Below are 18,009 nucleotides of genomic sequence, written 5' to 3'. Positions count from 1 at the left end.
AAATTTAGAATACATGCTAAGTCAGAGAGACACACAGCACAAAAAAGGCACTTTGGCCCACTGACTTCATGCTGACCACCAGATCTCATATTATTCTCCCCACATTCTCATCAAGTCCTTCCATCCCACCTCTTACCCCCCACACAAGGGACACATTACAGCAGTCAATTAACTTCCCAATCAGCCTGGAGGAAACCCACATGGTCATGTGTGGTGATGCAATCCAAAAGGGCCAGGGCCAACTCCTGGTCCTATCTCTTATATTGTGATGGTTTGGGTGGAGCTGAGAAACAGCCAAGAGCAGAAAACATTGGAAACTTGTTTATCACAGTTATAATTTTGAGCCTGGTGTACATCTGCAAATGTGAGCTGTGTTACAAAAGATCATCTGTGATCACTAAGGAACTATCTACATATAGGTGTATTTAATTAGTGGATGAATTCATGGAGTGCATATGGAGCTTCTTTAGATTAATTTGTAGATCCAACTGGGATCTAAAAGATTATTTTAGGTCCAGTAGTCTGTGATGAGAAAGTTAATCATGATGGAAGGGGCATTTAGGCTGGGTTATCCTCAGCAGCATAAAGGCATTGAGTTGGAAAGTGGTTCTGTTCAATCCAAGGAAATATGAAGGAAGTTAGGTGCAAGTTGCTACAAATAGAAAGTCTCAAGGACTAAGAAATTTATAAGATCAAGGAAAGGCTCTGATCTCTCATCCATTGAAGACATCTATGTGAGGCACTGCCTCAAGAAGGCTACCAACATCATAAAGGACCCCCTCACCCTGGTCACAACCTCTTCTCACTACTGCCTTTAGGCAGAAGGTACAGAAGCCTGAAGACCAACACCACCAGGTTCGAGAACAGTTTATTTTCAACAGCGATTAGGTACAGGGAAGTAGTCACACCTAGGCTGTCAGAAGCAAATAGTTGGGTGACAGTCAGAGGGGAAAGTGAAGGTGAGCAGGCAGTTAGTGCAGAACACATCTGTGGCCATTCTCCTGGATAATAAGCATATTGTCCTTTAGTCATAAGGAACTCTGTAGTTAGTGGGGCAGACAGGAGAGTCTGTGGGCATGAGAAAGACAGGGCATGTTGCTCCTGGGTGCCAGGGTCCGGATGTCTCTGATCAGGTCCACAGCATTCTGGTGCAAGAAGGAAAGCAACCAGATGTTGTGGTACACGTTGGTACTAATGACATAGGAAGGAAAACAGACAAGGTCCTGAAGAGTGAGTTTAGGGAGCTAGGCAGAAGAACAGGACCTCAAGGGTAACATTCTCAAGATTGCTGCTAGCTATACTTGTTAGTGACAGTAAGAATTGGAGGAGATGGCAGATGAATTCATGGCTGAGGAGTTGGTTCAGGAGCCAGAATTTAGGGCTTTGGATCATTGGGATTTTTTCTGGGGAAGATGGAATCTGTACAGATTGGATGGGTTACACCTGAACTCGAGGGGGAGCAATATCCTGGAGGGCAGGTTTGCTAGTTTGGTTCAGGAGGGTTTAAATTAGGTTGCAAGGGGAATGGGACCCAGAATGATAGGTCAGTGAAAGAAGTGCATGGTTAAACCAGATCTATTATTTAGAGAGGCTTTGAGGAAGGAGAAGTAGTAAAGTAGAAGGGCTAAAATGCATGTACTTGAATGAAAGAAGCATCAGGAATAAGGGTGATGAACTGATAGGTTGTATATATACATGGAACTATAATGTAGTGGCCATTGCAGATACTAGGCTGGCACCAGGGCAGAAATGGATACCTGGATTTCAGGATTGGGGTGGGGGAAGAAAAGGAGGGGTGGTATTATTGGTCTGGGATACTATTATAGCTGCAAAAAGGGTGGGTAATGTAGCAGAATCCTCCATTGAGTCAGTAATTGGAAAGACGCATAAATAACAGGGTTGTTCTCATGGGTGACTTCAATTTCCATAATATTGACTGGCACTTGCTTAGTACCAAAGGTTTAGGCCAGGCAGAGTTTGTTAAGTGTGCGTGGGATGGATTCCTGTCACAGTTTGTTGACAGACCAACTAGGGGCAATGCCATATTAGATTTAGTATTAGGTAATGAATCAGGTCCGATCTCAGATCTCTCAGTGGGTGAACATTTGGGGGACAGTGACCACTGTTCTCTGGCCTTTAACATTATCATGGACAAGGATAGAGTGAGAGAAGACAGGAAAATATTTAATTAGGGAAGGGTTAATTATGAGGACATAAAGCTAGAAATTGCAAGTGTGAATTTGGATGACATTTATACAGGGAAATGTACTATGGAGATGTGGTTGATGTTTAGGGATCTCTTGCAGGTTGTTAGGGATAAAATTGTCCTGGTGAGGCAGAGAAAGAATGGTAGGGCAATGGTTGATGAGAGGTAGAAAATCTAGTCAGGTAGAAGAAAGCAGCATACATGAGGTTTAGGTAACAAGGATCAGATTGGTCTCTTGAAGAATATCAGGTAGCAAAAGGAGCTTGAGAGGGGGCTGAGGAGAACAAGGAGAGATGAGATGACCTTGTCGAGTAGGGTTATGTGAAGAACAGGATGACAGGAGTGAAGGTAGGCCCAATTAAGAATAAAGGTGGGAAGATGTGCCTGGAAGCTGTGTATGAGGTCCTTGATGAATAATTCTCCAGTATTCACCAAGGAGAGGGACTTGAGGACAATATGGGTGGGGTCAATGTTCTAGAGCATGTGATATTAAGAGAGAGGATGTATTGGAGAAGTTAAAATACATTAGGATGGGTAAGTCCTTGGGGCCTGACAGAATATTCTCCAGGCTGCTCCATGAGGCAAGATAGGAGATTGCTGAGCCTCTGGCTAGGATATTTGAGTCCTTGTCATCCATGGGAATGGTACTGGAGGATTTGAAGTGGCAAATCTTGTCCCCTTGTTCAAAAAAAGGTAGAAGGGATAGTCTACTGAGCCTTAAATTTGTGGTGGGCAAGCTTTTGAAAAGGATTCATAGAGATGGGATCGACGGGCATTTAGAGAATCATGGTCCATCAAGGACAGTCACCATGGCTTTGTAATTATGTCTCACAAGCCTAATAGAGTGCTTTAAGGAGATGACCAGACATATTGATGAGGGTAGTATGGTCTACAAGGATTTTAGTAAGGCATTTGACAAGGTTCCACAGGGTAAGCTTATTTAGAAAGTCAAAAGGTATGGGATCCACGGAAGTTTGGCCATGTGGATTCAGAATTGGCTTGCATGTAGGAAGCAGAGGTTTGTGGTGGAGGCAATACATTTGGATTGAAGGGCTGTGACTAGTGTTGTCCAACAAAGATCAGTTCTGGCACTTTTGCTTTGTGATTTTTATTAACGACTTGGATGAGGGGGTAGAAGGATGGGTTGGCAAGTTTGCAGATGACACAGTGGTCGGTGTGTGTAGTGTAGAGAATTGTAGATTGCGGAGGGTCATTGGTAGGAAGCAGAGCTGGGCTGAGATGTGGCAGATGGAATTCAATCCAGAGAAGTATGAGGTGGTACATTTTGGAAGGACAAACTCCAAGGCAGAGTATAAAATTATTATCATGATTCTTGGTAGGGTGGAAGAGCAGAGGGATCTGGAGGATAATATCTACAGTTCGCTGAAAGTTGCCTCAGAGGTCGACATGCTATTTAAGAAAGTTTATGGGCTGTTAGCTTTCATAACACAAGATTGAGTTTAAGAGTTGCAAGGTAATGATGCAGCAATACAAAACTCTGGTTAGACCACACTTAAGTACTGTGTCTAGCTCTGGTTGCCTCATTATAGGAAAGATACAGAAGTGTTGGAAAGGATGCAGAGATGCTACCTGTTTTAGAGAGAACACATTATAAATAGCAATTAAGAGAGCTAGGGGTTTACTCTTTGGAGAGGAGGTTTAGAGGAGATATGATCGAGGTATACAAGATATTAAGAGGAATAGAGTGGACAGCCTGTGCCTCCTTGGGTGGGAAATTCAAGGGAGATATTAGAGGAAGTTTAAAAAAAAAAACCGCAAAGTGGTTGTGTGTGGAAATGCACTACCTGGGTCAGTGGTGGAGGCAAGAACTTTGGTTAAATTCAACAGAAACAGGCCATTCAACCTTCAAATCTGTGCCAAAATATCATTCCGCTAGTTCCATCCAAGTGTCTATCCAATTTATTCTTAAAACTTAAGAATGAGACACATTTATGTCAGATGGCAGCTCATTCCACACTCCCACCACTCTGAGTGAAGAAGTTCCCCCTAAACTTTTTCCCTTTCACCCTAAAGCCATGACCTCTTGTATTTCTCTCTCCTAATGTGTGGAAGAAGCCTACTCTGTCTATACCCCTCATAATTTTGTAAACCTCTTATTAAATCTCTCCTCATTCTTCAATGCTCCAAGGAATAAAGTCCTTACCTGTTTAATATTTCCCTGTAACTCAACTCCCGAAGACCTGGCAACATCCTAGTGAATCTTCTCTGCCCTCTTACTGATATCTTTCCAGTAGTTTGGCGGCCAGAACTGCATACAATACACCAAATTTAGCCTCACCAATGTCCTGCACAATCTCACCATAACATCCCAAATTGCAATAGTTCGATTTATGAAAGCCAAGATGCCAAAAGTTTTCTTTACAATCCTGTTTACCTGTGGCACCACTTTCAGAGAATTGTTTCTGTATTCCCAGATCCCTTTTTTCTCAGTGCCCTACCATTTAGTGTTATGTGCTACCTTGAGTTGTCCTTCTAAAATGCAACACTTCACACTTGTCTGCCATATTCTGGCCCATTTTTCCAGTTGGTCCAAATCCCTCTGTAAGCTTTGAAAAAACCTTCCTTGCTGACTACAACACCTCCAATCTAAGAGTCATCAGGAAACTTACCAATCCTATTTACCACATTATCATCCAGATCATTGATATATCCCTGAGGCCCCACTAACCACAGACTACCACTGTCTTCTCCCACACAACCTTTTAAAGTGGAGGGTTATGTGGGAGGCACAGTTTAAAGGTCATTATTCTATGATAGGGTTGAAGAAAGGTTTTGGCAAACATGGCCTTCATAAATCAAAGTATTGAGTATAGGAGTTGGGATGTTATCATAAAGTTGTACAAGACATTGGTGAAGTCGAAAATATTAAGTATCATGTAGTTTTGGGTACCTGACCACATGAAAGTTTGAAAGAGTGCAAAGATGTTTTACTAGGGTATAGCCAGGACTTGAAGAATTCAGTTATAGGGAAAGGTTAAACAGACGAGGACTGTTCTGGGGCCCAAAAGAATGAGGGGAAGATTTGATAGAGATATACAAAATTATGATGGTTATCGATCCAAGTAAATGCAAGTAAGTTTTTTCCACTGAGGTTAGGTAAGATACATAACTAGGAGCAGGAGTCAGCCATTTGGCCCATAAAGCCTGCTCTGCCATTCAATGAGATCATGGCTGATCTCCACCTACCTACCTTTTACCCGTATCCCTTAATTTCCATACTTTGTAAAGATCTAGCGAATTTTGTCTTAAATATATTTACTGAGGTAGCCTCCACTGCTTCAATGGGCAGCAAATTTCATAGATTCACCACCCTCTGGAAATAGCAGTTTCTCCTCGTCTCTGTCCTAAATCTACTTATCCTGGAATTTGAGGGTATGTCCCCTAGTTCCAGTCTCCTCCACCAATGAGTACATCTTATCTACCTCTATCTTATCTGTGACTTCCATAATCTTATGTTTCTATAAAATCCAGCAAATACAGTCCCCAACAACTCATTAACTCCTCATAAGCTTACCCCCTCATCTTTGGACTCAACCCCATGAACATTCTTTGCACACCTCCAAAGCCAGTTCATCCTTCCTCAAGTAAGGAGACCAGAATTGCATGCAGTACTCCAGATGCAGCCTCACTAGAACCTTGTACAGTGGCAACATAATCTCCCTGCTCTTAAATTCCATCCCTCTAACAATGAAGGCCAATATTCTATTTGCCTTCTTGACCTGCAAATCAACCTTTTGCGATTCATACAAATGCACGCGCAAGTCCTTCTGTATGGCAGCATGCTGCAATCGCTTGCCATTTATCTTTCCAAAGTGGATAACCTCAAATTTACCAACATTGTACTCCATCTGCCAAACCCTTGCCAACTCATTTAACCTGTCTATACCTCTCTGGACTCTGTATCCTCTGCTCATTTCCCCCCCACTCAATTTAGTATCATCAGGAAACAAAGATACACTACTCTGTCCCTTCTTCCAGATTATTAATGTATATTGTGAACAGTGGCCGACCCAGCACCAACGCCTGAGGCACTGCTCACCACTCATTGCCAACCAGAAAACCACTCCTGTACCCCAACTCTGCTTTCTGTTGGTTAACCAATTCTCAATTCATGCATCCTCATCTTCCGTGTAAGTCTTAGTGAACACACTCTGGAAATTCAGGTAAACAATGTCCATCTGCCTCCCTCTATCATTACATCCTCAAAACATTTCAATGAGTTTGTCAAACAGGACCTGCCTTGGCTGAACCTATGCTGTGTCTGTCTGATGAATCCATTTTGCTCCAGATGGCTCATTATTTCTTATTTAATCATAGCTTCGAGCATTTTCTCTACCAGATATTAAACTAACTGGGCTTTATCTCCCTTCCTTTTGCCTGCATCCTTATTTTAAATAGTGACATTACATTTGGGGTCTTCCAATCCACCAGGACCTACCAGATTATAGAGAATTTTGGTAATTCATCACTTCGACTTGAACATTTGCTACTTCTTCAATACCCTGGGATGCATTCCATCAGGACCAGAAGACTTGCCTATCTTTAAACCCACAAGTTTGCAAACCAGAGGAAATGGGTTAAGGGTGAAAGAGGAAAAGTTTAGGGGCAACTTCTTGACAGAGTACTGGGAGTGTGGAACAATCTGCCAGCTGAAGTGATGAATGTGGGCTCAATTTTAAATGTAACATTAAGGACAGCATGGCTGACACAGCAGTTAGCACAATGCTTTTTACAGCGCAAGTGATTAGGACCAGGGTTTCAATCCCCGCTATCTGCAGAGTTTGTATGCTCTTCCCAGGGGTTTTCCCCAGGGGCTCCCACTGTTCAAGACATACCAGGGGTGTAGGTTAATTGGGTGTAAATTGGGTATCACAGAATCATGGGTGGTAATGGCCTGTTACCGTGCTGTATGTCTAAAAAACCCAATTTGGACAAGTACATTCATGGGAGGGTATGGAGGATATGAACTGGGTGCAGGTCAGTGGGACTTAGCAGTTCAGAAGGGCCTGTTTCTGTATGTTCTATGATTCGAAGGAGGTGGCGGCATAGGAACACCAAAATCAGGATTACTTGTCTGGGAAATGGCTTATTCCTGAAGGTTGTGAGATTGCTGAACAATATCTTGCAACCAAGTAAATCACGCTAAAATATTTATATAAAATTATGTCTTACATATGCGATTATTGAGCTTTGTGTAGTATATAAGTGCGCACCAGAGCACAGTGTGGTACAGTTAGCTATTACATCACCGACTTGGGTTTGAATCTAGTGCCGTCTTGTACATTCTCCCCATGGCAATGTGGATTTCAAAAACGTAAGGGGATTGTAGGTTCATTGAGTGTGATTGGGAGGCAGAAGGACCCGTTAGCGTCTAAATTTACAGCTGTTTTGTCTGGTTGCAGTATGTGTAGTCAGATGATAATAAAATTTAACAGAAGATGATGGAGCAGAGTCATGGCAGATGGGATTTAATATGGGAGGAATTAACCTATTTTGGTGCAAATTAGGACCAAAAATAGTGAGTGGGAAATGGTGTTCCGGGGGTTGTTGTTTGAAAACAGACCTGTGTGGTGCTCCTCTGCAGCCACAACACTGCATCATTTCTGCAACATCTCCATCGCATTATTCCCATGCAGCAGGTCTGACCGATGTGGTGTTCCCCTGCAGCGACACCACTGCATCACAAACCAATGTGGTGCTCCTTTGCAGCGGCAACACTGCATCACTCTCCTGCAGCAGCTCTGATCCAAGTGACAGTCCTCTGCAGCTGCCACACCATTCCCGCAGCAGTTTAGGCCTGTGTGGTGCTCCCCTGCAGCAGCTCCGGCCTGTGTAATGCACCCATGCAGTTGCACCAGTCCCACTTCCAGCAGGCACATTCCTGTGCTTCCCGGCACGGTGTTTACAGGCAGAGTTATCATGACCATCAATGAGCACTGTTCCAGGACCCTTCCCTTGCAGACCAGGATGAAACATTGTGATTTAACTGTCAAAGTGTCAACATTGGCTGCTGCAGCTCCGCCACAATAAGTGTGATGTTGCTCACGATCTACACTTTCCAGCTTGTGCCAACTGGCTGGACCAGCCGAGAGCCTGGGCCAAGGATTTCGGGGCATAGAGGCCCCCCTCCTCAGACTGGACACACAAGCCCCCTGCGTCAATTTGATGATTGCAATGGAGTGAATTTGGGGCCAGAGGATGGAAAAGCACGTAAGGAGACACTGAGTGCAAACATCCCATAATACAAGGCTGTGAATGTCCTCAACATCTTGGGGGAGGGGATGCCTCTGTGTTGTACAACTGGGGGAGAGGGAGGGATGTCTCTGTTGTTCGCGGGATATCTCTGTGTTGTACAACTGGGAGAGGAGGAGAAATGTCTCTGTGTTGTACGACTGGAGGAGGGGAGGGGCATCTCTGTTGTATAACTGGGGGAGAGGATGTCTGTTGTACAACTGGAAGGAGACATCTCTGTGTTTTACAACTGGGGAGGAGATGTCGCTGTGTTGTACATCTGGGGGAGGAGGAAGGGACATCTTTGTTGTACAGCTGGGGCAAGGGGCTGGTGCTTCTGTACCATGGGGGAAGGGGGATAGGGTACTGGAGATAGCTCACAGAGACTGCAGACACACAATCCACCACCCTCCCACCACGACACACCGAGCAACCCCCAACCCAGAGAGCAGCACCATACCTCAGCAATGGAAAACTCCACCCCAGAGAACCTGTGGGCTGCAATGTTGTTTGAAACGTGTTTTTCACCTCACAACAATCAAATAACCATCTCTGCCAGATAGAACAGTCAGCACGTACAGTCTCCACTTGCACACCACCCTTCCCTGCAGAGCACATCACTTCGATCAGAAGATCCCAGCTACCCCTACGCGGTGTGATGCATTTCTCTCTTTCCATGGATCTGTAGCTCATATGGGGCAGTCTGGTTTTTCTCACCAATTCCATTAAACAAGAAGGGGTTCTCAGCTTTGGATTGATGCCATGCCCCCATTTGCAATTCTCACAGCCAGGAGGGCTGACAGGCACCGTTACCTGAATCCCAACCCCACCCAGGAACCAGCTACCCCATACCCAGAATTTCCCAGGTTCCTCCAATGGGTAGTGCCCATCAGGGAGAGGTGACCAATCTAGTTTTCTGGCTGCAGAGGTTGGGAACCGGGGTGATCTGTAAATGAGGTTCAGCCACGTGACAACACAGCACAACAGGAAGACAGGTTTCACTGGACATTTGTCTCTAAGACCCCCCCCCCCCCCCCCACCCCACCACCCCACACAAGGCGAACCTCTCCAAACTGCAGCATTAAGGCTCAGATACCCATCCTGAACTCTGGTAGTTTGGTGGAACGGGACACTGGTGAACAGGAGGCCTGGGATGTCAAGGACTTTGAGGGGACAGTTACTAAGGGGCAACGGAGTTCAACCTATTGCATGAGATCAGACAAAATGTGGCTTAATTCTGGTCCCCTTCAGAGTAGGGTGGGGTGGGATCATCGGGCACTGGGCTTCACACTAGGCTGAGGGGATGAGGAGAGGGACATCCAGGACTCTTGGGCCTGACATCGCCAGGTGTGACCCATGCCAGGCTGGCACTGGGATTTTACCCACACAGCCAACAAACAGCTCTGGGCCAGGGAGAACAGGTGCTCCTGGTAACAAAAGGATAGTGGTCCAGAGTCCTCTCCGGGGCTCTGCTGACTGGTTGGATTATCCCTGGCCTTTCATCTGCTGGCCCAGAAGTACTGCTTTTGTCATGTCCCAACCTTCATCCAAAGTCCGGGACTGAATCCCGGGAATTCCGACTGCAAAGGCAGTGTGTAGAAAAAGGAACATTACAAGTCTAGTCAATGCCAGCCACCTGAACCACACAGGCCTTGCAGTGGGTCCCTGCACTGCACAGGGGACCCCAGGGCACCAATACTGCGGGGCCACAGGATGGTGAAACACTCCTCCAGCAGCTCCCCCTCAGGGCCTTCCTGAAGCAGTGTAGACAGGCCCAGCCTGGCATCCAGCTTTCCCTAACTCAGCTGGGGAGAGGGAGAGTTCCACCTGGGGGAGAGGCGTTACCCTGGGACGAGGGTGGTTACCAAATCTGGGGGACAGGGATGGTCAGCGTTTAATCCTATCTTACCCAGGATCAGGGCACAGGTCACTACAGCCCCGTCACTAGGATGGGAAGGGTCAGTGTTTAACCCTCTCTTATCTGGGATATGGGGACAGATCACTACAGCCCTGTCACTAGGATGGGAAGGGTCAGTGTTTAACCCTCTCTTATCTGGGATATGGGGACAGATCACTACAGCCCTGTCACTAGGATGGGAAGGGTCAGTGTTTAACCCTCTCTTATCTGGGATATGGGGACAGATCACTACCACCCTATCACTGCGACCAGGAGGTCAGCGTTTAACCCTCTGTTACCCAAGATATGAGGGTGTGTCGTTTTAACCCTGTCTCTGGGATGGGCAAGGGTCAGAATTTCTCCGTCCATTCCCCAGGACTGTAGGAAGGGCAGTTTTACCCTGTTCCCCAGGACCAAGTCAAACACTGTTTAGCCTCTCTATTTGGTGAGCACCTGCCTCGTCCTCCACCCCCCTCCCCCAAGAGCTGTGCACTTCAGCTGCAGTAGTCACAGACGCAAAAAAAAAGACACCCCTTCTAATTGCCAGCTCACTTGCGGCTCCGAAGGCGTTTGGCAGTGCCCCCAGGCAGGACTTTCTTGCGCTTATGCCCGCTCGGCACTTGGGCACTGCCCGCGCCAGTCTCAATGACCTGCTGCAGCAGCTCCTGCAGTTCCTTTAATTTCTGCTCGCTCTGCTGATGTTTGAGGGTGTGTTCGGCCAGCTTACGGTCCAGTTCAGCCAAACGGGCACTCTGCTCGCCAATGACCTGATTCTGCTCCAGGATCTTCTGGTCCTGGTCCTGGAGCTGCTTGACCTGCTCCTGGAACTTGATGCGGATCTCGGACAGCTCACGCCGGCTGGATGTCACATTCAGTCCCTGGGCCTTCACCTGTTGCTGCAGCTTGCAGAGCTCCTGCCGGGCTGGGTTCTGCTTGGAGAAGAGCTGAACGGCTGTCAGTGCGGTGGATGGACCAGGAACTGGGCACAGAACAGAGGTAGCACACCATTAAACACACTGGGGGAATCGCGGGGGGGTGGGGCAGATACAGGTGTGTTTACACAGCCCAACCCCAGTCAGCAGACCAGCGAGGGTAGCATGGGACATACCTGGTGCCACTCCCAACAGCCGACCCGACATATCTGCGCTGCTCAGCTTCTTCTTCAAGATGGGAACGATCTTTTCATCAAAGTACTCCATAGCCATGGAAGAGATGTCTCGCAGTTCCTGGAGGACCTCGTGAGCTCGCTGAGGAGACCGGGTGGAATTGACATATCGAAGGACTCGGTAAATCTCGTCGATGACCTGGAGGATCACAACACCACAGGTGTGGGCAACACAGCAGGGAAGGAGCAGCAAGGCCCATTACTGGGCAGTTCAGAGACAGGTCCTTCCACTCATGAACAACCAAGGCCCAACACAGGCCAGTGCAGAGACAGTTCCCTCCACACCTGTGTGAGAGATGGGAAAATTGACCTAAAATTATGAACATGGAAGAAACTAAAGTTCATCAGTAAAATGGCTGAAACCAGTTCAAACAGGATAAGTTTGGGGCTTAGGATGCAGGAAAGCAGAGTCAGCACGATTAACATAAGAATCTTCTAGTCTTTGTGACAAGACCATAGGACTAAGATAAGGAATGGTAAGGTACAATAGAATGTAGGAAGTTGAGGTAGTCTGGATCAGATAAGGGTCTCCTAGCCCTGGACAGAAGTACCAAGTCATACATTTCTAATTAGCTAACCATACACAGATTTATACATATGAAATTAGCCAACCCTAGATAGAATGAGTCAACTCTGCATATCAAGAGACTGTAGCCCAGAGAATCAGGAAGATGTGAATAAGGACAATGACATGATGGGACACCCACAGGATACCCCCTGGTCCTCCAAGTGTACTGAAACTGCACGTAGGCAGGAAGAATTACCTATGCCAAACCCATCCAGGGGGCAGAAGAATGTAAGGGGGAGGGCATTCTGATACTGAAATTGACTGTATAAAAGTTGGGTGAGCCCCAGTATGTGTGTGTATTCCCAGGGTAAGGGGAAGCACCCAACTTTGCATTGTTGTAGTAATAAATGTTCTTTGTTCTCAATTTTTGTCTCGAGCAATTTCTTTAAAGGTACTTTAATTCCTAACAAATGGGGGCTCGTCCGGGATCACACTCCCTCCACTGACAGAGTACCCCGACGACGAGAGTAGGTGCACCCCGGCTGATTCAGCTGGACTCACGGGCGACGGGTGGCTGGTCAGTGGAAGAAGCGAGTGATATCCGAGAAGAGGCATTGAGAACAAACGGCGGAAGGACGCGCGCTAGAGCAGTACTGCCAGAACTCGGTAAGAGTATTTTACTTGTTCCTAAGTATGGGAATAGCGGGCAGTAGAGATGAGAGTCCTGACACAGGACGTGACCACCAGATAGCTACGTACAGCCCGCTTGGGATGATGTTATCTGAGTGGGGCACAGGAAAGACCCGCGGTAAAGACAAACTAGCGGGCAGTAGAGATGAGAGTCCTGACACAGGACGTGACCACCAGATAGCTACGTACAGCCCGCTTGGGATGATGTTATCTGAGTGGGGCACAGGAAAGACCCGCGGTAAAGACAAACTGACGACGGTCAGGTATTGTTGTAATGAATGGGTGGGATACCCGGTTAAAGGGAGCTCCGTGTACTGGCCAAAATTCGGATCCGAGGATGAATGGATGTGTGAAGCTTTGAACTTATGGCTCTATCAAAACCAGCCAGACAATGTTGAGAGCAGGGAATATGCAGCCTGCTGGCTCAAGGGATCCATTGAACAGCTGGTTTTGAATGAGAAAGAATCCAGGGATAAGAGAGAGGAGGAACCTCTTGTCCCTGAATCACAGGGTTGGGATGTGTTACATTCCCTCCCTCCACCCTATGTTCCTCCTATGCCGGCTCCTATCTTTCCTCCCCTCCTATGACCTACCCTTCTGCACCTTCCCCACCTCCCCCACCACTAGAGAAGAGAGAAGAGAGCAGGAGTGGTATGATAACTTGCTCACAAAGCACTCGATTACCACCTCTGTTGGCAGGAGAGAGAGGTAACTTTAATTCAGAACAGCGTGAGACTCTTCAGGAAGAAAGGGCAGAACCCTTTGATTCATTTCCCAGGGAGCAGGAACCCAGACCTAATAAGCCAGAAACCAATTGGATGAGACCACTGCGGGAAGTTCCCATGGGAGAGGGTCTCGGTTTCGTAAATGTGCCCCTGACCAGTACTGAAGTGTGTAACTTTAAGAAAGAACTGACCTCCCTGATAGAAGATCCCCAGGGATGTGCTGAACAGTTAGACCAATTTTTGGGACCATATATATATACAATATGGGGGTCTCGACATAGAATCCCCAGCAGGGGAACAATTGGTACTAACAGGTTTTGTTACCAACTCAGCCCCAGACATTAAGAGAAAATTACAAAAGACAGAAAATTGGCATGAGCAGGGAATAACCCAGCTTCTACAGATCACACAAAAAGCATTTGTCCAGACATCTGAGGATAAGCAGAAAGCAAAGGCTAACATTTTGATGCAAGCAGTTAAAGGAATAGTAGATGAGTAACATGAAAAAAAAAGGCAGGGACTGTGTGCCAGCTCCTGAATGTTGGGAGAAGTGCAGGGAGTGGGAGAGTAGAGACCAGAGATAATTTCATAAATCACGACTTCCCACTTCAGTCACTGACCAATATTGATTAAAATTCATGCTAAAATTTAAATGTCATAAAGGATCATTTTTCAATACTGAAGAATTAGCGAATTTAACTACCAGTTAATTCCAATTTATGAAATAAATTGTATTCAAATGTGATTTTGCACAGGGACTACCTGAGAATAGTGATGTTATAACATTTGCAGGGAGAAATGTTTGCGCAAATAGGGTGAGTTCTATACATCTTAACTTTAAGTGTATGTGAGATAAAGAAAGGATCTGATGTGTAAAGTGGCTGGATCAGCCAGTTGAAGGGGGAGTGTGCATGTCCCTTTAAGTACACTGTGGCACTTGAAATTGAGGCTTCAGGCTCTTGTCTTGCAGTTAGAGGTATGGAGCCCTATCAACACATTTAATACATTTCTTCTACACATTCAGCAGTCAAGGTCCGTGAGTTTAAAGATCACCCACCTCTGGAGAATAAAGATACCTCTGGGGATTCCTATGGGGATTCCTATAAGTTTAATCATTCATTTCTCTGGTGCATTTTCCTCCGGAGTGAAATTAATGCCTCAGCACAATTTCTCTGTATTGCCGCTGTTATTTAATTCATGATAACTTTCCCCCATTCATCAGGTTTATATTTAAATCCGGTAGTGCGGAAGTTACATTGTAAATAATCACGGAGGTAAATCCTGCGCAACTGGATTCAGCTTAATGGAGAAATAAACCTGCGAACTGGTCTATGGTGGTGTGTGAGTATTGCAATAGGTGGAATATGATTTAAATTGGTGGCATCGTTCAGAACAATTGGGCGCATAAGAATAATAATATCATTAAGAACTCACAGATCTTGTACCAGATGCTATTCAGTACATCTTGACTTAAGGACTGGAGAAATTGGCATGTTAGAATGAGATTGGCATGGTACCAATATTTCTTGATTCAATAATGACTCCACAAGCTCCAGGATTCATGCAGCAGAACTTTTAAGTGGAATATAATAGAAACTAGCCTGTACTTAAATTATTGTGTGTGCAATCCTCATAAGAACATCTTTTAACTTTTTTTTGGTGCCTGTTTTACAGACTGTTTTAAATAAGGCCAGCTCCTGTGAGCTGTGGCACAAGGCATTTTACTTAAGGCAGAACTAAAGGTTGAATATGTTTCAAGTTCTCTTGCAGGGGCTCTTGTGCTGCAATGTCTGTTATGTACTCACTCTAACAAATTGGAGGGTTGTGCCCCATACAGACAAGCAGCTCCAACTGCATTTTAATAAGGTCTAACATATTCAAAACCCATGCAAATATGGTTTGTGTTTCATTTTACAATTTTTACACTAACACAAAGGAAAGTCAGATTGTTATTCATTTTATTAAAATCTAGTGATTGGTTATATGTAAAAGCATGGCAAGAGGATCAACTAAAACCTGCCTGGGATGGTCCCTTCTGTGTACTTTTAATTACAGACACCGCAGTAAGAACAAGAGAGAAAGGCTGGACCCACATTCAAAGAATTAATGACAAAGTGCCATAATGTTACAATTTTATTCGTTTTTTTAATGGTTTATTCAGTTTTGTGTATTTTATTGCTGTTTTCAATGAGCTTTACATTTATCGTGGTTTATTCAGTTTTTGTGTATTTTATTGCTGTTTTCAATGAGCTTTACATTTATTGTGGTTTTATTCAGTTCTTCTTGCATTTTATTGCAGTTTTCAATGAGCTTTACATTTATTGTGTTTTATTCAGTTCTTATTGTATTTTATTGCAGTTTCCAATGAGTTTGACATTTATTGTGGTTTTATTCAGTTCTTCTTGCATTTTATTGCAGTTTTCAATGAGCTTTACATTTTTTGTGGTTTATTCAGTTTTGTGTATTTTATTGCTGTTTTCAATGAGCTTTACATTTTTTGTGTTTTATTCAGTTCTTATTGTATTTTAATGAGCTTACTAATTTCTTTGGAATATTGTTCGTTAATGTTTTAAGCCCCCTGGAATAGGGGCAGCAGAGGTTACAATTCAGCTCCTTTAGAATGTAGACAGGGCATAGATTTAATGTATAGTCATAATGGGATATAAGGGATCCCAATACGGACCAGGGGAATTAAACAGCTTTAGTGGAGTACTCTCGATGTTTTAAGTACTTCTGGAGAAGGGGTAGCAGAGGTTACAGATTGTACTGTTTTACAGGCTAGAGAGGGCATAGAGGCAAGGTATTTAGAATACGGATCAGGGAAACACAGGGGGGGGATCAGTCACACTGACACTAGTAACCAAAGATCAGTAACACTGATCATGGTGAAAGATCAGTATTACTGATCTAAAAGAAAAGTGAGGATTGTGAGAGATGGGAAAATTGACCTAAAATTATGAACATGGAAGAAACTAAAGTTCATCAGTAAAATGGCTGAAACCAGTTCAAACAGGATAAGTTTGGGGCTTAGGATGCAGGAAAGCAGAGTCAGCACGATTAACATAAGAATCTTCTAGTCTTTGTGACAAGACCATAGGACTAAGATAAGGAATGGTAAGGTACAATAGAATGTAGGAAGTTGAGGTAGTCTGGATCAGATAAGGGTCTCCTAGCCCTGGACAGAAGTACCAAGTCATACATTTCTAATTAGCTAACCATACACAGATTTATACATATGAAATTAGCCAACCCTAGATAGAATGAGTCAACTCTGCATATCAAGAGACTGTAGCCCAGAGAATCAGGAAGGTGTGAATAAGGACAATGACATGATGGGACACCCACAGGATACCCCCTGGTCCTCCAAGTGTACTGAAACTGCACGTAGGCAGGAAGAATTACCTATGCCAAACCCATCCAGGGGGCAGAAGAATGTAAGGGGGAGGGCATTCTGATACTGAAATTGACTGTATAAAAGTTGGGTGAGCCCCAGTATGTGTGTGTATTCCCAGGGTAAGGGGAAGCACCCAACTTTGCATTGTTGTAGTAATAAATGTTCTTTGTTCTCAATTTTTGTCTCGAGCAATTTCTTTAAAGGTACTTTAATTCCTAACACCTGGATGACCAGGCCCAATGTAGGTCAGTAAAGAGACAGGCTCCCCCCACACACAGACAACCAGGCCCAATGCAGGCCAGTACAGAGACAGGTCCCTCCACACTCAAACAACTAAAGCCCAACGCAGGCTGGTACAGAGATAGGTCCCTCCACACACGGACAACCAGGCCCAATGCAGGCCAGTAAAGAGACAGGTCCCTCCACACACAGACAACCAAGTCCAATGCAGTTCAGTTCAGAGACATGACTCTCTACATACGGACAACTGTTAAAGACATGTTATTATTAATCTTTATAATGTTTTTAAGTGGGTTACTTTATGGTTTGGACAGAGAAACACACATTTTGAAACCCAGACGCAAAGGCACCTACATTCAGGGTCATAAAACCAGTGTTATTGTTCTCCATTTCAAGGTTTAAACAATGAATGTTTGCTAAGAAGGACACCTGTTTAAACAGAAAGACATCCAGTCAAACAGGAGGTCATTTGCCATAATGGCTCGTGATTTCCGAAAAAATGAAACGAAAACAATATTGCTCAAGCAAGTCATGCGATTAATGACACTTGAAAAACATCCTTTTAATATCAAACCAGAGTCATCTGAAGACAGAAATGTAGCGACAGACAGTCTGTGAGAATGGACACTGTTGTTGTATTCTCCTTGCCACGGGGGAAACAATGATTTGCTGTGGCTGACCATATCTGGTAAAAGAAAGCAAAATCATTATTGTTTCTGGATTATAACTATTTTGATGGCTACTTTGTCTAAAATCCTTGCCTGGGTCTGTGAAAGCATCATGGTGGTCACCCTTATGCAAGAAACGGGAGCTGTGACAAATCATTCATATTAAGGAATATTTCTTTGAAATCAACTCGACAAGAATTTGAGTTTTGAGAAGACTGATGACCTGGTGTCTCAGCTCCATAATTGCTTCTGAACATTTGTTTA

The 18,009-nt window shown here is 44.8% G+C and overlaps 1 protein-coding gene across 5 annotated transcripts in view; it reads right to left on the bottom strand.

Annotated features, from left to right (window-relative positions):
• degs1 (delta(4)-desaturase, sphingolipid 1) overlaps positions 1-18,009 on the bottom strand; it is a 79,760-nt gene that overhangs the window by 46,559 nt on the left and 15,192 nt on the right. For 3 of the 5 annotated variants that reach the window (XM_069887950.1, XM_069887951.1, XM_069887952.1), the window contains exons 4-5: positions 11,464-11,659; positions 10,908-11,334 (exon numbers count right to left, since the gene is read on the bottom strand). In XM_069887950.1, coding sequence (XP_069744051.1) covers positions 10,908-11,334; positions 11,464-11,659 — 623 coding nt within the window. Of the gene's footprint in view, positions 1-9,485; positions 11,335-11,463; positions 11,660-18,009 lie in introns of those variants that run through there. The other 2 variants (XM_069887953.1, XM_069887949.1) reach the window with 2 other exon arrangements.

The sequence above is a fragment of the Narcine bancroftii genome, chromosome 6, assembly GCF_036971445.1.
Source record: "Narcine bancroftii isolate sNarBan1 chromosome 6, sNarBan1.hap1, whole genome shotgun sequence".
In the NCBI taxonomy this organism is placed as follows: domain Eukaryota; kingdom Metazoa; phylum Chordata; class Chondrichthyes; order Torpediniformes; family Narcinidae; genus Narcine; species Narcine bancroftii.
This window is presented reverse-complemented; position numbering and strand designations above follow the sequence as displayed.